The 27,199-nt window shown below is 49.5% G+C and overlaps 1 protein-coding gene across 2 annotated transcripts in view; it reads left to right on the top strand.

The window, feature by feature from the left end:
- The window catches only part of L3MBTL1 (L3MBTL histone methyl-lysine binding protein 1), a 29,325-nt gene extending 12,380 nt beyond the window's left edge, over window positions 1–16,945 (top strand). The window contains exons 8-19 of one of the 2 annotated variants that reach the window (XM_061207850.1): window positions 50–141; window positions 1,395–1,546; window positions 3,597–3,673; window positions 4,236–4,321; window positions 4,505–4,615; window positions 5,093–5,207; window positions 6,000–6,099; window positions 6,608–6,805; window positions 6,896–6,945; window positions 11,336–11,493; window positions 11,946–12,008; window positions 16,772–16,945. In XM_061207850.1, coding sequence (XP_061063833.1) covers window positions 50–141; window positions 1,395–1,546; window positions 3,597–3,673; window positions 4,236–4,321; window positions 4,505–4,615; window positions 5,093–5,207; window positions 6,000–6,099; window positions 6,608–6,805; window positions 6,896–6,945; window positions 11,336–11,493; window positions 11,946–12,008; window positions 16,772–16,906 — 1,337 coding nt within the window. In that variant the 3' untranslated portion in view covers window positions 16,907–16,945. The remainder of the gene's footprint in view (window positions 1–49; window positions 142–1,394; window positions 1,547–3,596; window positions 3,674–4,235; window positions 4,322–4,504; window positions 4,616–5,092; window positions 5,208–5,999; window positions 6,100–6,607; window positions 6,806–6,895; window positions 6,946–11,335; window positions 11,494–11,945; window positions 12,009–16,771) is intronic. The other variant, XM_061207849.1, reaches the window with a different exon arrangement.
- The last annotated feature ends 10,254 nt before the right edge of the window (window positions 16,946–27,199 follow it).

Genomic DNA, 27,199 nt, shown 5'->3' with positions numbered 1-27,199 from the left:
CCAGCCTCTGTCTGCACGGTGCTCTGTTCTTCCCCCCCGAGGGGCCTAGGTTACAAGGAGGAGGAGTTCAGCTGGAGCCATTACCTGCGCAGCACAAGGACCCAGGCTGCCCCCAAGCACCTGTTCGTGAGCCAGAGCCACGTGAGTGCCCCTGAGCGAGCGGACATGTGCCTCCCAGGGTAGAGTCACTGCAGCGGCCAGGCTCTCTGACTCAGCAGACAAGCACTCATCTACTGGTGCCCCCAGCTGGGCTCTGGTCCTCACCAGATGGGAGGGGCCCACTGGGCAGGCCCAGGGCCAGAGAGGAAGCCGATTACGGGGTTCCCCCAGTTCCCTCCCTCCTCCCTACCGCTGAAATCCTCTCCTCCACACATCCCCCTCCGAGCCTGGGCACTGAGGTGTCATTCTTCTTTTTGGCTTGGGTTTCTCTGCAGTTCTTGGTGTCAGGTCCAAGCCTCTATTCGGGGAGTGGCTTTTTCCTTCCTTTTGACCAACATTGAGGCTTTCCCATTTGGTTCCAACACTTACCCCTTGTCTTTCTCTCTGTTCAAGGCAGCTGGCAACTTTATCCTGCAGCTAAAATATCTCCTAATCCCAAGCAAAAGGTTTGAGAGATATATAGGGAACTCCCAGTACAACTGTTACCATATGGAAAGTCCAGGGTCCCCGTGGGCCAGGGGCTGTACCATGCTGTCCAGGAACGGGCAGGTACCCCCAGCCCCAGTCCAGACCCAGAGATCATACTTAGAGGTTCCCATGTGACCGGTGGGCTTCTACCACCTATTGTGATGGGGGATGCAGATTTTTAAATCAAACTGTTTAAGTCCTGTCCCCACCGTTCACCAGCTTTGTGGTCCTGGGCAAGTCACTTAATTTATAAAATGGGGGTGATAATACCCATCTCCCTAGGGCTGTGGTAAAGATTGAGGGAGGTGATGGCTTTTGGAGTTTATGCCCGACACGTGGCAGGTGCCTTCCTGCCCTCCCTCCGCACTCCCTGCCTCACATGTCAGCTCCTCTTTCTCCGCCACCCCACTGTGGACCCACCTGCCTCAGCCCCGGCTGGGCCAGGCTTGTCTGGGGAGGGGAGGCTTGTGCTCAGCCTGGCAGACTCTTTGGGTGAGGGTGTAGCCTCGTATTAGTCATCTTCTGCCACAGTGAGGCTTCCTCTGAGAGTCCCTTGGAGGCCAGAAATTCCTGAGTGGCTCAGGGCTGGGGTTTATGATTCTGCCCTGGAGGGACCCTCTTTCTCAGCCTCTTTCTCCCGCCCTCCTCCCTGCCCACCCGCCAGGCACGACCCCCAGGGAACCTACTCCTCTTCCTTTGCCGGCGGGTCCTGGGCCAGCACAAGCCAGCCTGGGCCTGGCCGTGGCAGCCCCTCTTCTTGCCCCCAGAGTCCCCCACCCCTGGGCTTCCAGGTGGGCATGAAGCTGGAGGCCGTGGACCGCATGAACCCATCCCTCATCTGCGTGGCCAGTGTGACCGATGTGGTGGACAGCCGCTTCCTGGTGCACTTTGACAACTGGGATGACACTTACGACTACTGGTAGTGGGAGGACCCAGACTTGGCCCTGGGGGGTGGGGACGGGGGTGGGGAGGGGATGGCGGGGGCGGGAGGCTTCACGTAGACCCAGCCCAGCCCTGACATATTGCTCGGGGGACAATTGACTGCCCTGTGGATTTGATCTACATCATTTATTAATTATGATGGCAATTAAATATTTCATTTAAAGTACCAAGGTTAAGAGGAGCAAACCCCTGTGACCTGTGATTGTCCCTGAGATATTAAGGTGCTGTTAGAGTTTTTAGTTACTGTTGGAATTTTCTGACTGTCTCACCTCATCTGTCTCACTCTCACTCAGAAGTAACATGAGGGTGTGCCCTGTTGCCATGATCTCATAGGACAGCAGATTTAGGACCTCGAAGTTTCATCTGGGACAGTGAATAATTCTTTTTTTTAAATTTAATTTTATTTATTTTTTTATACAGCAGGTTCTTATTAGTCATCAATTTTATACACATCAGTGTATACATGTCAATCCCAATCTCCCAGTTCATCCCACCACCACCCCCCCCACTGCCACTTTCCCCCCTTGGTGTCCATACGTTTGTTCTCTGCATCTGTGTCTCTATTTCTGCCCTGCAAACCGGTTCATCTGTACCATTTTTCTAGGTTCCACATATATGCGTTAATATACGATATTTGTTTTTCTCTTTCTGACTTACTTCACTCTGTATGACAGTCTCTAGATCCATCCACGTCTCTACAAATGACCCAGTTTCGTTCCTTTTTATGGCTGAGTAATATTCCATTGTATATATGTGCCACATCACCTTTATCCATTCGTCTGTTGATGGGCATTTAGGTTGCTTCCATGACCTGGCTATTGTAAATAGTGCTGCAGTGAACACTGGGGTGCATGCGTCTTTTTGAATTATGGTTTTCTCTGGGTGTATGCCCAGTAGTGGGGTTGCTGGGTCATATGGTAATTCTATTTTTAGTTTTTTAAGGAACCTCCATACTGTTCTCCATAGTGGCTGTATCAATTTACATTCCCACCAACAGTGCAAGAGGGTTCCCTTTTCTCCACACCCTCTCCAGCATTTGTTGTTTGTAGATTTTCTGATGATGCCCATTCTAACTGGTGTGGGGTGATACCTCATTGTAGTTTTGATTTGCATTTCTCTAATAATTAGTGATGTTGAGCAGCTTTTCATGTGCTTCTTGGCCATCTGTATGTCTTCTCTGGAGAAATGTCTGTTTAGGTCTTCTGCTCATTTTTGGATTGGGTTGTTTGTTTTTTTAATATTGAGCTGCATGAGCTGTTTATATATTTTGGAGATTAATCTTTTGTCCGTTGATTCGTTTGCAAATATTTTCTCCCATTCTGAGGGTTGTCTTTTTGTCTTGTTTGTAGTTTCCTTTGCTTTGCAAAAGTTTTTAAGTTTCATTAGGTCCCATTTGTTTATTTTTGTTTTTATTTCCATTACTCTAGGAGGTGGATCAAAAAAGATCTTGCTGTGATTTATGACAAAGAGTGTTCTTCCTATGTTTTCCTCTAAGAATTTTATAGTGTCTGGTCTTACATTTAGGTCTCTAATCCATTTTGAGTTTATTTTTGTGTATGGTGTTAGGGAGTGTTCTAATTTCGTTCTTTTACATGTAGCTGTCCAGTTTTCCCAGCACCACTTATTGAAGAGACTGTCTTTTCTCCATTGTATATCCTTGCCTCCTTTGTCATAGATTAGTTGACCATAGGTGCGTGGGTTTATCTCTGGGCTTTCTATCCTGTTCCATCAATCTGTATTTCTGTTTTTGTGCCAGTACCATATTGTCTTGATTACTGTAGCTTTGTAATATAGTCTGAAGTCAGGGAGTCTGATTCCTCCAGCTCTGTTTTTTTCCCTCAACGCTGCTTTGGCTACTTGGGGTCTTTTGTGTCTCCATACAAATTTTAAGATTTTTTGTTCTAGTTCTGTAAAAAATGCCACTGGTAATTTGATAGGGATTGCATTGAATCTGTAGGTTGCTTTGGGTAGTAGAGTCATTTTCACAAGATTGATTCTTGGGACAGTGAATAATTCTTGCATTTCAGGTGTGATCCCAGCAGCCCCTACATCCACCCGGTGGGCTGGTGCCAGAAGCAAGGAAAGCCCCTCACCCCTCCACGAGGTGACCCTGCAGCCTGAGCCAACCCCCCGTCTCCCTGGTCCCTTACCAGTATCTCACTAGCTGGGTCTTTAGGGGGCAGGGTGAGGGGACAGATGTGGCCTGGAGCCTTAGCTTCTTTGCCTGGGAGTTGAGAACCCTCTGATCTTAGGAGAGGCCTGTCAAACCCTGACTCTGTTAAGGTTGAAGGGCAGAAAGTTAGATTACCCCCCATCAGCAAGGGAGCAGGAGTCCAGAGCAAAGAAAGTGTATCCTTCCCTGTTGGGGTGTTACGCTGGCCCACGTGCAGTAGGGGTTCAGATGGGACCGGGGCTGGAGCAACAGAGCCGAGGAGGGGGCTAGGGGCCAGGGTTCCCAGAAAGCCCTGTGAACTGTGAGGTGGTGTGCTTGCTTCTGCCTGGCACTCCTCTGCCTCAGGAGCCCCCTGCAAGGAGCAGGCTGTGGTGATGCCGGGGGACTTCTCTCCACGGGCCTTTGTCCTTTCCATGCCCCTGGTCCTGCTTGGAGGGGAGAGCTCCCCCAGTACACCTGGGTGCCTAGACGTTGCACTCATCCTCTCCTCCAGACTACCCAGACCCTGACAGCTTCTGTTGGGAGAAATATCTGGAAGAAACTGGGGCCTCTGCTGTGCCCGCCTGGGCCTTCAAGGTGGTGAGTCATCTCTCCCCGCCCCGAGCTGAGCTCGGGAAGGTGAGGAGCCCTCGGCCAGCCAGGATGGGGCCCTGGCCTCCCCCTTTGGCTGTGGTTTCCCCAGGCACAGCACCTGGGCTCCCCTCTTGGGGATTCAGCTCTGCTGAGCTGGGCCTTGGCCTGAAGGCCGCTGTCCCCCTGCAGCGACCCCCGCACAGCTTCCTGGTCAACATGAAACTGGAGGCCGTGGACCGCAGGAACCCAGCCCTAATTCGTGTGGCCAGCGTGGAGGATGTGGAGGACCATCGGATAAAGGTGGCTCTGGGCCCCTCGGGCTGGGAGAGTGGACAGGCCAATTGGGCAGGACTTCTGTAGGCTGAGTTGAGGTCAAGGGCATGGCATGAGCCAGACTTGAGGGAGGCTGTGCGTTGCAGGGAAGAGAGCTCTAAACTTGAGGCCGAAGATCTTGGGTCTCAGTCTGGCCTCATCTGTGACTTACTTTTGTGAGTCTGGACAAGTCACGTCCTCTCTCTGAGCCTATAAAATGGGCCTAATAATCCTTGTCCTATCCAAGGATTGATGGGAGATGCCAGTAACTTAAAGGGTGAAACCCTTGGGAAGTGTGGTGGCCAAGACAGATTACTGTGGGGTTGGCCCCTTGGTTCTTCCAATCCAGGATCTTGCTTCTGACAGGCCCCAGGGATGGGGAGAGCCTCCTGGAGCCTGGAGGACCTCCCGGCTGAGCTGGGCTCCACGAGGAACACCTGACCTCCAAGGGCCTTTCCTCCCCAGCTCCACTTTGATGGCTGGAGTCACGCCTATGACTTCTGGATCGATGCCGACCACCCTGACCTCCACCCCGCGGGCTGGTGCTCCAAGACAGGGCATCCCCTGCAGCCTCCTCTCCGTGTGTATCCCTAGGGCACTCTGACCCTCTCCTCCTGATGTCCGACCCTGCCCCCGAGCTCTGGCACCCCTCCCCCTTCTATAGCATGCCCACAGTGAGCTCTGGGGTCCCTCATCCTCCCCATCCCGGGGGTCTCTGCTACACATAGCAGTGCTTCTGGCCTCCCCAGTTTGCTGGGTTTGGGGCTGGAGGTGTGAAGGGCCAAGCTCACTTGGGAGCATATGCTTAGGAGGTAGTTGTACCCCTGGGGAGTTCTCTCAGCGAGTAGCAGAGCCACACAGAGCATGCGCTGTGTTTGCTAAGGCAATGTGGCTCCGTAAATCAAATCCTGGTCCCCTCAGCAGGCAGGGGTTAGAGGTCACCCACATGTGTTTCACGTGTGGTGTTGATTCTTCTTGATTGTTCTCTGCACATGGGCAGAGCCTAAAAAACGTCACCAAAGTCTTGGGGGTAAAACTGAGAAACAAGAATAACATGAAAATCTGCCTGATGTGGCTTCCGGGGGCAGCTGTGCCCACACCGGCTCTGAGTTGATCTCCCCAAGGGTTCTCCTCCTTTCAGAGAGTATGGCCTGCAGGTTTCCACAAAGTATATGAGAGCCAAGCCCTCATTCCCCCAAGAAGGGCTGACATCCATATCCATCCAGGAAGCGGTGTCCCAGCCTGGTTCAGGGCCCCTTGTACCTGGGGAACTGGTTCCTAGTGTTGACCTCCCTGCCCTGCATGACTCCTCTCCCAGCCCCTCGCCCACCCCCAGGGCCCTGTGCTGACCCTTTTCTTCCTGCCCCTCCAGGACCCAGAGAGCCCAGCTCTGCCTCCCCTGGGGGCTGTCCCCCTCTCAGCTGTCGAAGCCTGCCACAGACCAAGACCTCCAAGTACAGCTTTCACCACCGGTGAGTGAAGGGGTCCTGCTAAGAGACCCTTGGGCACTGTTGCTCAGAGAGGGTCTGTTTTTTGTTTGTTTGTTTGTCTGTTTTTTAAATTTATTTAATTTATTTATTTTTGGCTGTGTTGGGTCTTTGTTTCTGTGCGCGGGCTTTCTCTAGTTGCAGCGAGCGGGGGCTACTCTTCATCGCGGTGCGCGGGCTTCTCATTGTCCTGGCCTCTCTTGTTGTGGAGCACAGGCTCTACATGCGCAGGCTCAGTAGTTGTGGCTCACGGGCTTAGTTGCTCCGCAGCATGTGAGATCTTCCCAGACCAGGGCTCGAACCCGTGTCCTCTGCATTGGCAGGCAGATTCTTAACCACTGCACCACCAGGGAAGCCCGAGAGGGTCTGTTTTATACCCACTAGGGGTGGCCGACCAGGGTCCACCCAGCCGCTCTCCTAATGGGGCCAGGGTTGGGAAGAGCTTAGTGGGAACAATCAGATTCAGCCCATCTTAAGCCTTCTTCTTCTCCAGAAAGTGCCCCACTCCTGGTTGTGATGGCTCTGGCCACGTCACAGGCAAGTTCACAGCCCACCACTGCCTCTCGGGCTGCCCACTGGCCGAGAGGAACCAGAGCCGGCTGAAGGCAGAGCTGTCCGACACGGAGGCCTTGGCCCGTAAGAGGAACCTCTCGGGCTTCTCCCTAAGGAAGAAGCCTCGCCATCACAGCCGGTGCGGAGGGCAAGGGTGCAGGGCCTCGAGTCCTCCTGGGCCAGGCCAGGCCCTGATTCCCTGCCACGGACCTGGTCCCTCTCTCTCCAGGATCGGACGCCCTCCAAAGTATCAGAAGATCCCACAGGAAGATTTCCCGAGTGAGTCCTGGGTCATTTATTCCTGTGTCCTCCGCCACATTCACAATGAGTACTTAGTAATTGGTGGGAGGAGTCACCAGGGGTGCCCAGAGCCGGAGAAGCTGGCAGGCAGGCCACGTCTGCATTTGAGATACTTGGGGATACAGAGCAGTGGCAAGACCACAGGATGGGGCCTTGAGCGACCTCCGATTCCAGCCCCTTTTCATCCCTGGTTTTGCTTTGAGTTTGCGGGAAAGGCGCAGAGCCTCTCTGGACTTCTGGTTCACTGTGAGGTGGGATGATGCCTCCAGCTCTGCTTTTCTCAATCTAGGCTTCCAGGGAGGGAGGCCATGGCTGTCACTTTCTAGCTGTGTGGCCTTGAGCAACTTAATTAACATCTCTGAGCTTCAGTTTCCTCATTTGAAAACATGAATAATAGCTGCATTGCCGGTGTCAATTACCTGAAATAATAGTGGCTACTTTGCTGTTTATTGAGCACCTACTATGGGCCCAGCACCATTTCAGATGCTTTACCTATACCGTTGCTGACTCTCACAAGTGGTCTGTAACGTAGATGTCATTCTCTCCTGTGAGAAGAGGAGTGGGAGGTTGGTAGAGTGAGGTCATTTGCCGAAGGTCACTCGCCTCGTAAGGGGCTGAGCTGGGCTTCAAACTCGGGTCTGACTTCTGCTATCGCTGCTGGTACAACAGACGTAAATTATCTGACCCACACGTCAGTTCACTTTTCCACCTCCTTTGTCTTAGATTGGCTGCAACAGCCAAGTACCACAGACTGGGTGGCTTCAACAGAAGTGTACTTTCTCACACTTCTGGAGGCTGGAGGTCCAAGCTCAAAGGATCAGCAGGTTTGGTTTCTTCTGAGGCCTCTCTCCTTGGCGTACAGACAGCCACCTTCCTGCTTGTGTCCCACATGGTCTTTGCTCTATGCCTGTGTGCCCCCAGGGTCTCTCCATGTCTCCAAAATTCCTTTTCTTATAAGGATACAAGACAGATTGGATTAAGGTCCACCTTATCAGCCTCATTTTAACTTAATCACCTCTTTAAAGGCCCTTTCTCCAAATACAGTCACATTCTGAGATACTGGAGATTAGAGCTTTAACATATCAATTTTAAGGGGCATGGGACACAGCTCAGCCCATGGCTCCAAGGGGAGGGACAAGGTGACCGAGCCCTCCACTGCATGATGAATTCATCTATATCTTCAACCACTGGCACAGGTTCTGATACACAGCAGGGATGCTGGGGATCTTGTTTCAGTTGAGTTGAATGCGCATCATTTTTTTTGTTAGATAGATAATTTTTTTGGCCACGCCTGGGGGCACGCGGGATCTTAGTTCCCTGACCAGGGATCGAACCTGGGCCCCTTGCAGTGGAAGCGCAGAGTCCTAACCACTGGACAGCCCAGGAATTCCCTGAATGCACATCACTTTAAGGCAAGAAGAGACCTTGAGAAATCACCTGGATCAATGCACAATTTCTGGACAGGACCCAGGCTATTCCAGTTCTTCAGGAACAGTCTCTGTAACCCGGTCAGTATTAGCACAGAGATTTAAAGCACAACCTCAAGGCAGACTGCCTTTTACATGCTGTGAGATCTTGAGCAGGTGAAGCCACCTCTCTGAGCCTCAGCTTCCTCATCTGTAAAACGCGAATAATAATAGTGCCAATCTTAAAAGGTGGTGAGAGGCTTAAATGAAGTGGTCCATGTGAAGTGCTTGATAACCTGCAGGAATTATTAGTCCTGATGTCTTGCCTGACTCCCTCTTGCTGCTATTCCATACTGTTTCTTCTTGCTAGAAGCAGAAGGCAATTCCCGCAGCCTCAGGCCTGAGTGAGGCGGGTCTTGGCCTGCCTCCCGGCCCTCAGAGTGGGGACTTTCAGAGATGGGACTGCCGTGGGCACCTCTTCTATCCCGTCCTGGTACACCTTGTCGGCTTCCATGTTCTGACTGCCAGAGGGCTCTTGCCTACTGTGTTCATTCCAGAATTATCCTGAGAACTCTTTCCACAGACTGAGGCTGTGGCCCAGATTGGACCGAGAAGGACTCACCCAAGGCCTGAGGCACTTCAGGGACAGGGTAGGGGACAGAGCCCAGGCCTCTGACCTCTGGGCAGGGCTCCCTATTCCACCAGCTGGCTCTTCCAGAGGGGACACTTGTCACTCTGGATTTCGTTCTGGAGGAGACTTCTCACGCATCCGTGGGTAGACCTCCTCCCTGTGGGTTTGCTGGGAAACAGCTCCCTGGGGGAGGCTGCCTGGAGAGGACAGGCCTCAGCTGTGCTCTGTTCGCAGGGCCATTCACACCCCATGAGTGTCAGCTGTTGGAAAGAATGAGGAAACCGCAGTGATTTCCTTACCCAACCAGTTTATTTACAGATGGGGAAACTGAGGCCCATGTTAAATGACCTGCCCAGGACTAAAGAGCAAGTTAGTAAGGAACTAACCCCATTTCCTGATTCTGAGTCCAGTTTGTGTTTTCTGTTATACTGCATTACCCCCACTGCCCCCCCCACCGTGGTTCCCCTGCCTTTCCGCAGTGCCTATTCAGCACACCGTTATTGACCTCCAATAATAATAGTGCTATAGACTGAACGTTTGTATCCCCCCCAAATTCATATGTTGAAACCTAATCCCCAGTGTCACGGTATTTGGGGTGGGGCCTTTGGGAGGTGATTAGGTCATGAGGATGGAGCCCTTGAGAATGGGATTAGTGCCGTTATAAGAGACCCCTTGCCCCTTCTGCCATGTGAAGACACAGCGAGAAGATGGCAGCCTGTGGGTCAGGAAGCAGACCTTCACTAGATATCGAATCTGCTGGTGCCTTGATCTGGGACTTCCAGCCTGTAGTACTGTGAGGAATACATTTCTGTTGCTTTTAAGCCAAAAAAGAAAAGAACAAGAGGAGCTGTTTCTGACCTGCAGCTAGATGTTTTGCAGTTAGATAAGATATCACGGGTGCCTGCAAAAGCTCCTGTCCTGTGCTCTGGGGAAGAAAGATAAGGAGCAGCACAGCTCCCAGATTCCTCGCCAGCGTACATGGAGCACCAGACACAGGGTTTCAAAGAGGGGCACCTGGGTGGACAGGAGGCCAGACCCGAGGGCAGGTAGATGAAGCGCTGGTGGCAGTAGCTGTCACGGGAGATCCGGGGTGCACCCCAAAAGGGTCCTGAGAGAGCTGGCTGGGCTGTGCAGCAGTTGCAGGCTCCCTGGTGGTGCTGAAGGGTGGTGCTCTTCAGGGTGTGGGCAGGTGCCTGGATTTGGGCTGATGAGCAGAGAGGCAGCAGGCGGGCCGAGTTACAGAAGAACAGTCAGTGGGGCTGGAAACAGGATCCCAGAGGCTCTGAGGATGATTGTGAGGTGCAAGGAGTCAGGGTGAAAGGCTGAAGCGAAGAGGAGGGATGCAAGGACAATGTGTTGAGCAGGGAGGGCCTGCAAGAGGAGGGCAGTGGGGGACCGCGTTCACGAGAGTCTAGAATTAGCACCTGAATAGGATAGAGCCGGCTGTCTTGGATTCTGGGCAGAGGCAGGGCAAGCCCCATCGGACAGTGGCCATGTGGCCCATCCAAGGCAGGTAAGGCGGGTAGGGGCCAGGTTTGCCAGAGTGGCCAGAAGTAGATGAAGTCCAAGCAGATAGCCACCAAGCCTGGCCAAAGAGGAAGCCAGGTAGAACAGGGTCACTCACCAAATTGAAGAACCGCTTGGAGGCTGGAGTCGGGAACCAGGGGTTCCAGGAACAGATCAGGAAGCAGAGGGACAGGCAGCATGGCGAGTGGGTCAGGGGTCACCCCAGATGTGCCTGAGTAGACCGGGGTCTGGCACGCAGAGAATGAACTAGACCCGGCTGGGGACGTAGTGGGGAGGAGTGGAGCTTGAGACACAGGCAGCAGTTAGGGGGTGCGTGTCAGACTGGGCAGGCTGATCCTGATTCTCAAACAGGATCCCCCTGAGGCTGCAAAAATGGGGGCCCAAAAGGACTTAGGAAAAGGAGGGCAAGCAGAATGGACTTTTGATGTCCGGGCTGAGGTTGCTTGGATGTTGGGGGCCGTTTTGATGCAAGGTATCTAGAGAGTGGTGTTTCTGGGATGCTGCAGCAGATCCAGGAGGGAAGAGCATCCTCGAAGGGCCCAGGGTGATGCAGCCTCAGAAGGATGGGGGTGGGGTCATTCTACACAGTCTGTAACGTGAGGAACCCACTTTACCCCAAGGAGCGAGCACTGGATGAGGAGTCAGGAGATCTGGATCACCCTCTTGGCTCCGCAGGGCTGCCCGAAAGGGGCCGTGGTCCTGCCCACTCTGCCAGCCAGTTTCTCAGGTGGCCTGGGGATGAGCGGGCTTCAGGGACCAGGTTAGCCTTCGGCCTTGGCCGCCAGCCTCTGCCTCTGCCTTCCAGCACTGACCACTGACGTCATGCACCAGTCCCTCTTCATGTCGGCCCTGTCGGCCCACCCCGACCGGTCGCTGTCAGCGTGCTGGGAGCAGCACTGCAGGCTCCTGCCGGGAGTGGCGGGCATCTCGGCCTCGACAGTCGCCAAGTGGACCATCAATGAGGTGAGGGCCGCTCCCTCTTCCTCCTCCTCTACTTTGCCCTCACCGCACCCTGGCAGGAGGGCTCAGGAAAGGCCCCTGTCAGGCAGAGCCCCACACCGCTCCTGACTCAACCTCCTGCGGTCCACACTCCCTCCCAGCTGCTCAGTGGGGGCAGGTGGGGTGGCTCGGGGTGAGGTGGGGGGGACGGAGGGACTGTTTGATAGGCCCATCCTGGTGGATGGGGAGGAGGGCGTGCTGCTGGTCCGGCAGGAGAGACAGGCTCAGGCCTGGGCCTCGGGAGCAAGGGGCCTCACCTCGCTCACCCAGCAGCACGGAGATGCAAGATCCTCTTAGGCTGATAAGAAAAAGCAACACTGTCATAGCCCAGGAGGCACCAAGGCCGGGTAGGCCCGCCTCCTCCCTCCTCTCCCGAGCCCCGTCCCCTTGGCAACATGTCTTCTTTGGTTTCCAAGGTCTTCGGCTTTGTTCAGACCCTGACAGGTTGTGAGGACCAAGCGCGGCTCTTCAAAGATGAGGTAAGGTGCAAAGAGCAGGGTGGGGACAGAGGAGGGTCACCATCGTTGACATAGCAGGACGCAGGAGCCCTCCCCAGCACTGCCCCCAGCTAGAGAGGGCCCTCTGTCGTCCCACCTGGGGGGACCAGTCATAGTGACCCACGTCTCTGGGAAAAATCTGGTACGCGCCATGGCCCAGCTTGGGAACCAAACCCTCTGTTCAGACCGTCCTCAGGAAGGGAAACCATCCTGGAAACAGGATTCCATTCACAACAAAAGTTGTGCCCTCTGCTTGAACTTTTGTTTTCCAAACTTAGCTTCCTCAGTGGCAGTCAATTAAAGTGTATTTTGACTGGCCCAGCTATTGCCATTTACTGCAAGGATCCTAACACACACTTAAAATTAAGACCCAAAAGCTTACCAAAGTTGAGAAGCAGTGAGCTGTAGGTGAAAGACCACTAGTTTTGTGGACAGGTGGATTTGAATCCTAGTTCTGCTGGTTGGAGCTCTTTTGAGTCTGCATCTTCTCATCCGTGAGATAGAGATGGGGAGTTCCCTGGTGGTCTAGTGGTTAGGATTCGGCGCTTTCACTGTCATGGCCCAGGATCAATCCCTGATTGGAGAACTGAGATCCCATAAGCCATGCAGCATGGCCAAAAAAATAGAGATAAAATGGGTATAATGATGACTGTCTTGCAGGGCCATGTGAGTGCTGGAAATGATGAGTGGATCACTATACCAGAATGTCTAGTGTAACTATATCATCAACATCTATATTATTATATACCAATGCTGTAGAGTAATATACAAATCACATCACTATAGCCACATGCCTGATACAGGGAGAGCTCAATCCATGGTGTTTCTGGCTTTCAATGTGTAGTTGTCCTTAAATAAAGAGCTTTATCATGACTCTCCTAATTCGTAGAGTTTGAAATTGGAAGGGACCTTTGAGTTTGTTTAGGTCTTCCTTCCAAAGAATACACATACCCCCCTTAACCCAAGAGAGCGTAGTTTCAGCTCCCCATAGATGCCACCTCCAGGTCAGGTGCCCAGGAGAAAGAAGTATATTCCTCTTTCCCTGGAAGAATCTCTTTATCCAGGCCCAACACAGCCAGTTTCTTCATTGACCCTTGGGTGGTGGCACTCGCAAACTCCTCCCCACTCTGGGTGCTTGCCTTCTGGGTTGATGATCTTCTTATCGGAATGTGTCTATGCCCCGAGTTTCAGATGCCGTCTGACCAACACAGAACTCACTGGGCTGCTGCTCCCCTGTATGTCTGATGCTTTTGTTTTTAAAAAGACTTTATTTTTTTTCGAGCAGTTTTAGGTTCAAGGAAAATTGAGAGGAAGGTACAGAGAGTTCCCACGTACCCCCTGCCCCCTACACATGCACAGCCTCCCCCATTATCAGCATCCCCACCAGAGTGGGACCTTTGTTACAACCTATGAGCTGACACCTAGACGTTTTGTTTTCTTAATGGAGGTAAAATATGCATGGAGTGAAATGCACACATCTTAAAAGTACAATTCTACAAGTTTTGTGAACTGTATACACCCCGAACCCAATATGTCAATCAAGATATAAAACATTTCCATCATACCAGAAAGTTCTTTCCTGGCCCCTTTCGTCAGCTCTCATAGGCAACCACTGTTCTAATTTCTAGCACCATAAATTAGTTTTACCTGTTCTTGAACTTCATATAGGTGGAATCATACAGCACGTACTCTTTTGCGTCTGTCTCTTTTCAGTGTAATGTTTTGGAGGTTCATCCATGTTAGAGTGTACACCAGTAATTAGCTCCTTTTTATTTCTGAGCAGTGCTCTGTTTTATGAAACTCCCACAGTTCTGTTAGTGGGCATTTGCATTGTTTTCTCCTTCTCCAGATTTGAACCCTATGTTTTTGTTGGCAAAACTTAAGTTTGCACTAGCTTTATTACAGCCACACCACACCAGTTTGGAGTTCATCAAAGTTCCCAAGTGCCTTTTCTGTCAATTATCTATTATAGTCTAACCAAATTTTCCAGTGTGTTACTTTGTACCACTGGGGTTTTTTTGGTTTTTTTTTTAGCCTAATGTAAAACTTTACATTTATCCCTATTAAATGTTCTCTCGTTGGTTTCATAGTCTCATTGTTTTAAATCTTGATTCTGTCATCTCTGATATTCATAGGGCTTTCCAGCCTCATACAACTTGTACATTTGAAAACTAAGCTTTCTGTGTCTTCCACCAAGTCTTCACCGCACGTGTTTAATGAGACAGAGCGGAAGCACGTGGCACCCATTAGAGATCTTCCTGTAGGTGACAACAGGTCACAAATCAACGCTCTTTGAGTGCAGTGGTTTAGCCAGCTGTGGAATCACCCCAGAGTTTGATCCTTGGGCATTCTCCCCCTTTCAGGAAAAGGTCTATCTCTCCCAGGAACATCTGCTGTGTATCTCAGTTCAGCATGATCTGTGAAACAAAAAAGCAATGGCAAAAGCGGGGAAGGTGTGCTGGTGGCCCACCGGCATCAAATAGAGTCTCAGGGTGGAGGAGGACCTTTGCAGGGTCTGAGGATTACCTTCTCCGGGATCTGGTCCATGTCATCCATTTCCCCAGGGAGGACCATGCTCCAAGGAATGGGCTTTCTCTGGCTGAACTGATGCTTTCAGACACATGAGTCAGGATTCTTTCCAGCCAGGACACAGACCATTCATTAGAGGGATGCTCCATGAGTGAGAAATTAGAGCATATTGGATAGATGGTCTTAGGGGTAGTCTGTTCAGTCTGGTGGTTGGCACTGATGGGCATAAGAAAAGTCTGCCCATTCCTCCCCTTGTCACCTTTATTGTAGCTCTCATGTATTTGTTTAATTTACTCGGCAAATAATTATTGAAGTCTGCTGTGTGCCTGGCCCAGCATCATGTGATGAGGGCAAATTCCTTAGTCTTTCTGCCTCAGTTTCCTCACCTGTAAAATGGGGGTAATTAATACTGGTACTGCTTCAGAGGGGTGTTGTGAGAATTAGTAAATCAGTTAATATACGAAAAGTGTTTAAGAACAGTGTTGGAACATAAGAAAGATGTTTATGTTTAAATGCTTATGTTTCTTTAAGAACATAAGAAACACCATAGAAGTGTTTTGTTTGCCATGATTCTTAAGGAGGGAGCATAGGAGGGATGATACCTTTTCAAAAAAGGGGTCCTAGTACCCAGAGGAGGGGATTCTTCAAGCCAAATGGTGGGACCAGGAGCCACATGGCCCTCCTGCCCAGAGGCTCCGCAGCCCAGCCAGGCCCACCGCTGAGAGAAAAGGCCCTTGTGCTCACCATACCCCACCCCTAGCCCCATCTCCCTCCCCGGCTCTCTGCATCTCTTTCCCTCCTCCACAACGGGCTTCTCCCCTCCCTTTCCCTACCCATCTCCCTATCCCGGAGAATTAACAATTATTTGCTTCACCTATTTTTAGATGAAGCAGTTTTTGTTTTTTTTTTTAAGAAAGGTAATTTTATTTATTTATTTATTTATTTATTTATGACTGCGTTGGGTCTTCGTTGCTGCGCACGGGCTTTCTCTAGTTGCAGCGAGCGGGGGCTGCTCTTCGTTGCGGTGCGTGGGCTTCTCATCGCGGTGGCTTCTCTTGTTGTGGAGCACGGGCCCTAGGCTCACGGGCTTCAGTAGTTGTGGCTCGTGGGCTTAGTTGCTCCGCGGCATGTGGGATCCTCCCGGACCAGGGCTCGAAGCCATGTCCCCTGCATTGGCAGGTGGATTCTTAACCACTGCGCCGCCAGGGAAGTCCCAGATGAAGTAGTTTTAAGTAGGTAATGGCCATCATGACATTTCACTCCTGAGTACTTGAGCACGCATCTCTAAAAACTAAAGTCTTTCTCCGCATCACCACAGCCTTGTTATCCCACTGAACAAGCGGACAGTAGCTCCTTTATATCACCTAATACCCAGCCTGTATTCAAATTTCCCTCGTGCCCAGAGTATCTTTTGCAGTTGGTGTTTTTGAGCCAGGACCCAAGCAAGGTCCGCACAGTTGGTTTGGGTTGTTATGTCTCTTAAATATCTTCTATTCTAGAATAGTTTCCTCTCTTTTTTAAATTTTTTTGCGACATTGGAAGCCCTCTTGGTGAATGTGAACTTCTGGATCTGTCTCACTGCTTCCTCGTGGTGGTGTTTAACTAGGTCCACTCTCCCCTGTGTTTCTTATGAACTGGACGTCAGGTGCAGAGGTTGGTCAGATTCAGATTTAATCTCTGTTTTTCTCTCTTCCTGTCTTCCTTCCCCGCCCCACCCCCTTCCTTCTCAAGAATAGCTCATAGGTGACATGCTCAGCCTGCGGCACGTGGGAATGCCCTCGGTGTCTGCTTATTTACTATTCGCAGTGCCAAGATTGACCCTTATGTGGGGACAGCAACAGCAGGTATTTTGAAGCCGCTGTCAGTGAGGACTCAGAGGACATTATGTAAACACGTACTGAAATCCAGACCAGCCAGCAGAAAGAGAGAGAGAGCGCGCGTGTGTGCGTGCATGTGCATGTGTGTGTGTGTGTGTGGACGTGGGGAAACCAGTGGATATCTTTCTTTCCTTCTCTCTCCCCATTGCTGTCTTCCTTTTTTCCTTCCTCCCTCCCTTGTCCTTTCTCCTCCCTCTCCCCCTCCCTCCTGTTTCCCTTCCCCCATCTGTCCTTTACTCCTATTTTCTTTCTCCCTCTCCACTCCCCACGCACACCCCCTCCTTCCCCGTGACCCTCTCCACCTTCTCCGCTTTCCACCTCCCTCCCGCAACTCCTCAGATGATTGACGGCGAGGCCTTCCTTTTGCTGACACAGGCGGACATTGTGAAGATCATGAGTGTCAAGCTGGGCCCAGCCTTGAAGATCTATAACGCCATCCTCATGTTCAAAAACGCCGACGACACCTTAAAGTGACTGGCTCAGGGCTGGTCTCTTAAATATCTCCCTCTGCAGCTGCTGCTTCCTTCCCGGCTTGAGTTCCTCACATCCCATCCGTGCCCCTGCCACCCTCTATCCCTTATCAGGGGTGGTCCTTCTCTCTGGGGCTGCCTTGTACAAGGTACAGGGAAGCAGAGAAGCCCTGGGGAGGATGGAATCCTAGCCCCCGAGTCCTAGAGCTCATCTGCCACCGGGCACACCGGTGAGGTTGAGACTGGGCGGGGGGAGCGCCACTGATGGAGAAGTTTGAAGGTGCCCCACCCATGGCGGCCCCGCATCTCCAGCGACTTGTTTCATCACCAAAGGGTCTTTCTCTCAGCCGTTAAGAACAGTCTGGTAGAACAGGAGTCCTCCAATCTGAGGCCCTTTTCTCTTTGGCATCTCTCTGCGCTCTTGCTTCCTTGTTCCCTTTCCTCCTATCAGGAAGCGACCCTGCCGAAAATGTATTTATTCAAAAAGACACCTCCCCTCTTTCTGTCTGCTGGTTTTGCTGCCCACATTCTGCTGCCTGGTTTCCTGGGCACGGCCCAGCCAGACCCCGCTGGCTCTTCCCCCTTAGATGGGTGAGCCCCAGAGATATGTCTTCATAGGATCCATTGGGAGGCTTTGGCTGCCTTTCTCTTTTTTGCCTGGAAGTGGGGGATTCTGAGCCAGGATGCCTTCTTCAACACGCCCAGTTCTGGACCACTTGGTATTTTAGTGTCCCATGCCCCGTCCTGTTTCCGGTAGAGTGGGTGGTTAGAACCTGTTTAACTTCTGTAGCAGAGGTGAAGGTTCCACGATGTCCCCCCTACACCCCTTCTGTGTCAAGTGTGGAGAGGAGGCACCCTGGCTGGCTAGGTGGCCGAGGCCAGCCCCAGGGTACATGAGATAACCTCGGGTCTTGGGCCAGCAGGGCAGTCCGGCAGGCACGGTGGCTTTCCAAGCTGGGTATAGCATCCTTCCCTGCAGGCATGGGTCTCAGCCAAAGTGTTGCCCGGGGGGTAAGGGCCCTATGCCTGCCAGGCCTCCTGCCGTGGGGATGTAGCACTCTGCCTGGCACATACACCCCATGGCATTACATTCAAACTGTCCCTTAAATGTCTTGCTTTTGGGGAGTCTTACAAACACCCCTTGAAGTTGGGAGTTGGGAAGAAGGTGAATTCTATCTTCGAAGTCTCCATGTCCCTTAAGCCTCTCTTACCACTCTCCATCTGTCTTGCACTGCCAGCCAGGTGCCTGCCAGGGCTCTGGGACTTTGACCTTTCTGTCCAAGAGGGGGCCTAGCCTCCACTGAGCCACTGCCAAACCCGCCTCCCAGCCTACAGGGGCGGGGGCAGAGGCCACGGCAAGAGCCAGCCCCACACATGGAGGTGAGGAGCCACCGCCAAGCTCCTGTGGAGCCAGGGGCCTTCCCCAGACCCCTTCTGTCCATCATGTGATGTGTATGTGCGGGTACGTGTAGGGCACTCTTGGAAGTGTTTGACGGCGTGCAGGTGTGAGGCTCGGTGCTGGGAAAATGTCAAGGGCTATTATTGTTAAAATATGAAGCTTTATCTTTGGGAAACCCAAAGCTCTGTTGAGTTCCTGCCCCAGTCCAGGAGGGAACCTTCTCTCCCAGAGGCAGCTTGGCCAGGGCAGCCATTCAGCTCCCCTAGCTGAGCTGCCGCAGGACTGCAGACGGTCCTCAGAGGCCCTACCTTCCTGGGAGGGCTCGGCCAGGCCCTGCCTCGGGCTGGGGGTTGGGTTTACAGAGGCTGCACTGGGGCCCCCTTGGCCAGGAGTAAGGAGGAGCGAGCTGAGCCTCTCTCTCTTGGTTGCTTGGGTGGCAGTAAAACCCACCAGCTCCGTGGCCTCGTCTGCTCCTTGTGAAACCGGGGAGAGATGCTCGTTGACTCTGGTGTGAGGAGAAGACAGCAAGTGCACACAGCTGTGCTGTGGGGCCTCTCCGCTTCTAAGGAGCGCAGCTGGGACGGCTGTGCCATGTGGGTCTGTCCACCACCATCCTAATGCTTGTCTACAGGAGAGACAGAGTGGACCAAGGGCCTTGGAGAAAAGGGCCCCCAGGCCTCCGAACTTGGAGGCCTCAGCACTGTCTGCGCCAACATCAAACTCTGGAAAGAAACCAAATCATAAAAAAGGGGGAAAGAAATCTGCCTTCTGTCCACCCCGCTGCCCCTTCACCCCTATCCCTTCCCCAAATGAGATCATTGCACCTTGACCTGGGCGCGTGCGGTGAGGGGTGAGGGGAGGGAGTTGGCACCCCTGCCCTGTGCCCTCCGCCCTGCTCTCCAGTGGCAGGAGCCACATACCCTTTGGCCCCGGCAGCCTCTCCCAGCCCTTGCCCAGCCCTGGCCTAGGGCAGTGAGACGCTTTCTGTTTAATTTATGAAGCAGAGAGAATGATCCCAGAGTTCAAAAATGAAGCCTGTTTGCACTTTCATTCACATGCACTTTGGTGGAGTTAATGTTTTTTGTACTTGCCTCATGAGAGAGTGTGTGTGTGTGTGCGTGTTCGTGTGTGCACGCACATGTGCGTGTTCTTTAAGAGAATCCTCTGGTTAAAGATAAAGTCACTCTTGACTCTTGAGAGAGAAAAAGTGACAAACAAAATGTGGTGTATTTTGTCAGTGTATTGAAACAACATAAATAAACCTGAAGAACGGGATGATTTGCTATCAGAGTCTGTTTCTCTTTTCATGATCCAACATCCAGAAAACACAAAATGAATATTGTGCCATTACTGAAGAGAATAAAGCATTCTGTTTGCTGTTAGGGGTCCTAAAGAACCTGATTTTTATTCTATTTTAAAGATAAAAAACAAAGGATAAAGATAAATGGGTATACTTGTCAACACTGAGAAATGTAAACAATGGGAACCCCCTGAAAACAGCATGAAAATGACCTGATCCTTGACAGTTTATAAATGGTCAAGGGCAGAAAATTCAATAAAGCCTCCGGTTTTTAAAATAACCTCAAATTTTGGGGTGGGGAAATGTCAAGCTGAACAGTTAGAATTTGTTAAGGTTCCCAGAGATAGTATGAGCTGATGGGAAAGTGGCAGAAATATTCAATCACATCAACCCCTTTCTGTCAACATCCTTAATTCCTTTGCCCCACTGCTATAGCCAGACTACTTGGCTAGAGTACCAACCATGGAGCTGTCCAAGAGCCCATCTTCTCTACACCTTAACCAGGAACTTATCTTACCGAGTAGATTGGTGCCATGGTTGACTGATGATCTCTGGCTTCAATGTAAACCCTTAGGGCTGCCCAGGAAGCAGCTGGAATTTGGGGGGCGGGTGGTGGATTAGGTTTGACTTCCCTTTTCATGCTCCTCAAACCTCCTACCCCATCACCTTCCAAGTGGTCTCAGTAGATGTCCTCACCATCTATGTCATAGAGAAAATGGGGGTCGTCAGAAGGAGCACCCCACCTTCCAGCCACCTCATCTTCCAGTCCCCTCCTACCTACATCCATCCTTCCTTCTTTCCTACTATCATAGTGGAATAATTGATCCTTCCATTTGTCCAAAGTTAATCGTCTACCAGCCATGGCTGCTATAAAAGGAAAAGAAACATTGAGTGACAAGTAAGGATTTTTGGAAATTTCAAATGTGATTGCAGAGATAATTCAATACAAGTGTTGAAAGATAAAGTTGATATTGCCACAAAAGAGGAATAAAAAAAGAGATGAAAATGGGAAAGAATAAGAAAATTAGAGGACTAACTAGAAGTCCAATATACAACTAACAGGAATGCTGTTAAGAGAGAACAGAGAGGGCTTCCCTGGTGGCGCAGTGGTTGAGAATCTGCCTGCCAATGCAGGGGACATGGGTTCGAGCCCTGGTCTGGGAAGATCCCACATGCCGTGGAGCGACTAGGCCCGTGAGCCACAATTACTGAGCCTGCGCATCTGGAGCCTGTGCTCCGCAACAAGAGAGGCCGCAATAGTGAGAGGCCTGCGCACCGCGATGAAGAGTGGCCCCCACTTGCCGCAACTAGAGAAAGCCCTCGCACAGAAACGAAGACCCAACACAGCCATAAATAAATAAGTAAATAAATAAAATTTAAAAAAAAGAGAACAGAGAAAACAAATTATATGAAACAAAAACAAACTTAAAAAAAAAAAAAAGGAAATTTCACAGAGAGACAAATTAAAAAATCACATTGAATGCCCAGCACAATGGATGTAAAAGGAATGACACCAAGCCTCATTACGGTGAGACGTCAGAATAATGAGAACAAAGAGAAGATCTAAAAGCTTCCAGAGGGAATAAGACAGGTCACATCCAAAGGAACATGAATTACAGTAGCACTGAATGTCTCAATAGCTATGCTGGAAGCAAGAGAAAGGAGTAATGTCTTCACAATTCCAAAGGAGAATTATTTCTACCCTAGAATTCTGTATCCAGCCAAACTATCAGTCAAATATGAAAGCAGAACATTTTCAAACATACAAGGTTTCAAACTTTTACCTCCTATGCACCTTTCGTCTGGAAGCCACTGGAGGGTGTGTTCCATCAAAATGAGAGAGTATATAAAAAAGGAGGACGATCCCAGGAATGCAAGGATATGTCTTTTCAACATAAGAAAACCAATCTATATAATATGCCACGTTACTAGAATGAAGGGAGAAAACATATGATCATCTCAATTGATGCAGAAAAGGCATCTGACAAAAATCCAGCACCTTTTCACAATAAAAGCTGTCAGAAAACTAGGAATAGAAGGGAACTTCCTCAACATGACAAATGGAAAGAATTAATATTCATGGGTAGGAAGACTTAATATTAAGACGTCAATACTACCCAAAGTGATCTATAGGGTCGGTGCAAACCCTATCAAAATTCCAATGGCTTTTTTTGCAGGAATGTAAAATCTGATTCTCATGTTTGTATGGAATTGCAAGGGGCTCCCAAAAGCCAAAACAATCTTGAAAAGGAACAAAGTTGGAAGACTCAGATTTCGTGATTTCAAAACTGACTGCAAAGATAATGTAATCAAAATGTATGATACTGACGTAGGGCAGACCTAAAGACCAATTGAATAGAACTGTGAGTCCAGAAATAAACCCATACATTTATGGCCAATTGATTTTTTAAATAAATTTATTTTATTTATTTTTATTTTTGGCTGTGTTGGGTCTTCGTTGCTGCATGCGGGCTTTCTCTAGTTGCAGCGTGCAGGCTTTCTCTACTTGCGGCATGTGGGGGCTACTCTTCGTTGCAGTGCATGGGCTTCTCATTGCAGTGGCTTCTCTTGTTGCGGAGCATGGGCTCTAGGCGCGCAGGCTCAGTAGTTGTGGCACACGGGCTTAGTTCCTCCGCAGTATGTGGGATCTTCCCGGACCAGGGCTCAAACCCATGTCCCCTGCATTGGCAGGCGGATTCTTAACCACTGCGCCACCACGGAAGCCCCAGCCAATTGATTTTTTTTTTTTTTTTTTTTGGCTGCATTGGGTCTTCGTTGCTGGGTGCAGGCTTTCTCTAGTTGCAGCGAGCGGGGGCTACTCTTCACTGCGGTGCGTGGGCTTCTCATTGTGGTGGCTTCTCTTGTTGTGGAGCACGGGCTCTAGGCACATGGGCTTCAGTAGTTGTGGCACGCGGGCTCAGTAGTTGTGGCACATGGGCTCTAGAGTGCAGGCTCTGTAGTTGTGGTGCACAGGCTTAGTTGCTTCGCGGCATGTGGCATCTTCCCGGACCAGGGCTCGAACCCGTGTCCCCTGCATTGGCAGGCGGATTCTTAACCACTGCGCCACCAGGGAAGTCCCCCAGCCAATTGATTTTTGATAAGAGTGTCAGGTCCATTCAGTAGGGATAAGAACAGGACAATAGGATTTCCACATGTGAAAAAAGTGAAGTTGGATGCCTACCTTACACTATATAAAAAATGAACTCAAAATGGATCGATGACCCAAATGTAAGAGCTAAAACCATAAAACCCTTAGAAGAAAACATAGAAGTAAATCTTTATGACCTTGGAATTGACAATGGATTCTAGATGTGACACCAAAAGCACAAGCAACAAAAGAAAAAAAATAGATAGGTTGAACTTCATCAAAATTAAAAACTTTTGGGACTTCCCTGGTGGCGCAGTGGTTAAGAATCTGCCTGCCAATGCAGGAGACAGGTTCGAGCCCTGGTCCGGGAAGATCCCACATGCTGCGGAGCAACTAAGCCCGTGCGCCACAACTACTGAGCCTGTGCTCCAGAGCCCACGAGCCACAACTACTGAAGCCCGCGTGCCTAGAGCCCATGCTCCGCAACAAAAGAAGCCACCGCAATAAGCCCGCACAGCACAACAAAGAGTAGCCCCCGCTCGCCGCAACTAGAGGAAGCCCGTGCACTGCAACGAAGACCCAACACAGCCAAAAATAAATAAATAAATAAATTTATTTTTAAAAATTAAAAACTTTTGTCTATCAAAGGACATTATCAAAAAAGTGAGAAGAAAACCTGTAGGGAGAGAAGAGGTGCAAATTTTATATCTGACTAGAGTTTAATATCCAGAATATATAAAGAATTCCTAAAACTAAACAACAAAAAGACAAGCAACCCAAATAAAAAGTGGCAGAGGACTTGACTAGACATTTCTCCAAAGAAGATACATTGACACAAATGGCTAATAAACACATGGGAAGATGTTCAACATCATTAGTCATTGGAAAAATGCAAATCAAAACCACAATGAGATACCATGTCACATTCACTAGGATGCCTTAATCGAGAAAAAAAAAAAGGAAAATAATAATTGTTGGCAAGGATGCGGAGAAACTGCCGGTTGGAATGTAAAATGGTGCAGCCACCATGAAAACTTTGGCTCTTCAAGGAGAAGTTTGGTTCCTCAAAAAGCTAAATATAGAATTACCATATTACCCAGCAATTTCACTCCTAAGTATACACCTAAAAGATTTGAAAACAGATTATTTGTATGCCAGTGTTCATTGAAGCATTATTCACAATGGCCAAAAGGTAGAAACAACCCAAGTATCCACTGATAGATGAATAGGTAGACAAAATATAGATGAATAGGTAGACAAAAAGTGGTATATCCATCCATACAATGGAATATTATTCAACCATAAAATGGACTAAGCAACATGGATGAACATTTTGCTAAGTGATATAAGCCAGGTACAAAAGGACAAATATTGTATGATTCCACTTATATGAAGTATCTAGAATAGGCAATAGAGACAGAAAGTAGATTAGAGGTTACCAGGGGCTGTGGTGAAGGGGGAATTGGGAGTTACTGCTTAATAGGTACAGAGTTTCTCTTTGGGGTGATGAAAAAGTTTTGGAAATAGATAATGATGGTGGTTGTACAACACTGTGAAAGGACTTAATGGTACTGAATTGTCCACTTCATAATAGTTAAAATGGCAAATTTTATTTATATAGATTTGACCACAATTTTAAAGATTTAAAAAAAAAAAAGAGGACACAGAGAGAGAAAAATAAATACCGTATGCTAACACATATATATGGGATCTAAAAAAAAAAAAAAAAAAGGTTCTGAAGAACCTAGGGGCAGGACAGGAATAAAGACACAGATGTAGAGAGTGGACTTGAGGACACGGGGAGGGGGAAGGGTAAGCTGGGACGAAGTGACAGAGTGGCATGGACTTATATATACTACCAAATGTAAAATAGATAGCTAGTGGGAAGCAGCCGCATAGCACAGGGAGATCAGCTCGGTGCTTTGTGACCATGTAGAGGGGCGGGATAGGGCGGGTGGGAGGGAGATACAAGAGGGAGGAGATATGGGGATATATGTATATGTATAGCTGATTCACTTTGTTATAAAGCAGAAACTAACACACCATTGTAAAGCAATTATACTCCAATAAAGATGTTAAAAAAAAAAAGAGGACAACATAGGATCCAGGAAATAGGACCTCCAACAAGGAGAGGGAAAAAAAGGGGACTTCCCTGGCGGTCCAGTGGTTAAGACTCTGTGCTTCCACTGCAGGGGGCGCAGGTTCGATCCCTGGTCGGGGAACTAAGATCCCGCATGCCACGCGGCATGGCCAAAAAAATTTAATTTAATTTAATTTAAAAAAAAAAGGAGAGGGACGAAGGGAATTTCTAGAGTGATGGGAAAGGAAGGGCCAAGTTGACAACTGAGCAGCTGCCCAGATGAGAACAGAAGGACGAAAGTCTCCAGGAAGGATGAGAATAAAACAACCAAACAAACTGAAATCGATATATTATTGTATTAGCAGGCTACTTTAAACTCTATCAGAGAGTTTGAGAGAGAATTATATACGTGTGTGTATGTATACAGAGGTATATGTTCAGTATTTCAAGCCATCGAATGAGGCAGTTACTAATTAACTTTAGGAAAAGCAGAAGTGTGTATTTGGATGAGCAAGATCTAAATATTGTAAGAAGGAAGTGAGAGAGTGGCATGGACATATATACACTACCAAATGTAAAATAGATAGCTAGTGGAAAGCAGCCGCATAGCACAGGGAAATCAGCTCAGTGCTCTGTGACCACCTAGAGGGGTGGGATAGTGAGGGTGGGAGAGAGACGCAAGAGGGAGGAGATATGGGGATATATGTAAATGTATAGCTGATACACTATGTTATAAAGCAGAAACTAACACACCATTGTAAAGCAATTATACTCCAATAAAGGTGTTAAAAAAAGAAAAAGAAAAAGAAGGAAGCCACTTGAGAATTTCTAAAATGACAGATGGAGGAATCGCAGCATAATCATGCTATTTAGACACGTGGAGGTAATTACCAAAGGAAGCAGCTAAAGTGCGTTCCTTGTCGATGAGGAATGAGACAAGGAACTGAAGTTTTTCATTATCCACCTCATAGTCTGGCTCGATTTTTTAAATTTTGTACATTTATCACTTTCTAAAAATCTTTTTTCCTAAGAGAAAACTGGGGGGCTCATCTCTGGCCTGTGTGTGAACAATGTTGGCCCAAGCGTCCTGCGCCCAGCCCACATGGGTAACCGGTTTTTCAGTCCAATGCCTGTTATTCCCTCTGCCTATGGATGAATCTGCAGGTGTGAGAGGGTGTGTGCAAGTGGGGGTATTGGTGGGAGTAGGGACAGGGGGCCAGATAAAGCACAGAAAAGTGGGCTGAGGAATGTCAAGGTGGAGGGAATATTCACGGAGGTGGGTTCCTATTGGTTCAGGCTCTCATTTCCCCTTCTCATCCCTGAGAACAAATCTTTGACCTTCACACCCAAACTACAGAATCCAGCCAGCTGAGAGAGGAGAGACAGGGAGATTGGAAGGGGAAAGAAGAAGGAAGATGAAGATGGGGAGGGATGGCATTACTGCAGTGGCATCAGGGCAGGGGTGGCCTTGGCTATTTTCTGCAGCATTTTGAGGGGAAAGGGCAAGTTTAAGCACTGCCGATAGCCATGTCAGTTGGTACAGCTCGTTACAGTAATTTGGTAGATAGGTCAAAATTAACCCAGCACTCCCACTTGCAGGAGTTTATCAGACAGAAACACTTGCCCAAGGTCACAGGATATTAACACAAAGATGTTCTCTGCGGCCTCGCTTAGAATTACTGTGATTTTGGTAACAGTTTGAATGTCCATCAGCAAAGGAACAGTGAATAGGAAATAGGAATGGGAAACTAATCCCACAGTATACAATGTGATACAGATGTTTTTTAAAATGTTGTATGTGTTGACGTGGAAAGCTGTGTGTGAGGGGAAAAAAGTGAGTTGCTGAACAATATGTATAGTATGGCCCATTTTTCTGGGGGGAAAATGGATGTGATATGTAGATGAGGGCGCAGACAAAAGTCTGGAAGGAGAATCACCGTTTCGTTAACAGCAGTTACCCCTGGCAATGAGATTGAAGGTGGGTTGGAGGAGAAGCTTTCACTGTTTATTTCAAGGTCTTCCGTATGTTGGAATTCTTCCCTACAGTTTATGCAACACCATTATGTGGGGTTTTTTTTCTTTTTAAACTGGCTTTGTGAGTGTGTGGAAGGAGGGATGTAGGGGAGGAGGAGCTTGGCAGAGCAGGGGCAGCTCTGTCCAGAAAGGGGCAGGACCCGGGGCTCTGCCCTGGTTTGCTTGGTGCCCTTGGCCAGCCGCCACTTCTGTTGGGGCAGGAGCCAGACACCTGCCGCTGTGTGTTGGCGGAGGCTGGGAATGAGGTGTGCAGGGTTCCTCCAGAGCACATTAGAGCAGCCAGCTTCTAAGGCACTAGGATGACTGGGAAGTTGTTGACATTTAATAAAAAGGCAGCGAAGGAGGCAGCATGGCAGTCAGACTCTTGAGTTGCCTGCTAAGAAGGGGGCACTGGGC

The sequence above is a fragment of the Eubalaena glacialis genome, chromosome 13, assembly GCF_028564815.1.
Source record: "Eubalaena glacialis isolate mEubGla1 chromosome 13, mEubGla1.1.hap2.+ XY, whole genome shotgun sequence".
NCBI classification, from domain to species: Eukaryota; Metazoa; Chordata; class Mammalia; order Artiodactyla; family Balaenidae; genus Eubalaena; species Eubalaena glacialis.
The sequence above is the reverse complement of the archived record's forward strand: the minus strand, read 5'-3'. Positions and strand labels throughout refer to the sequence as shown.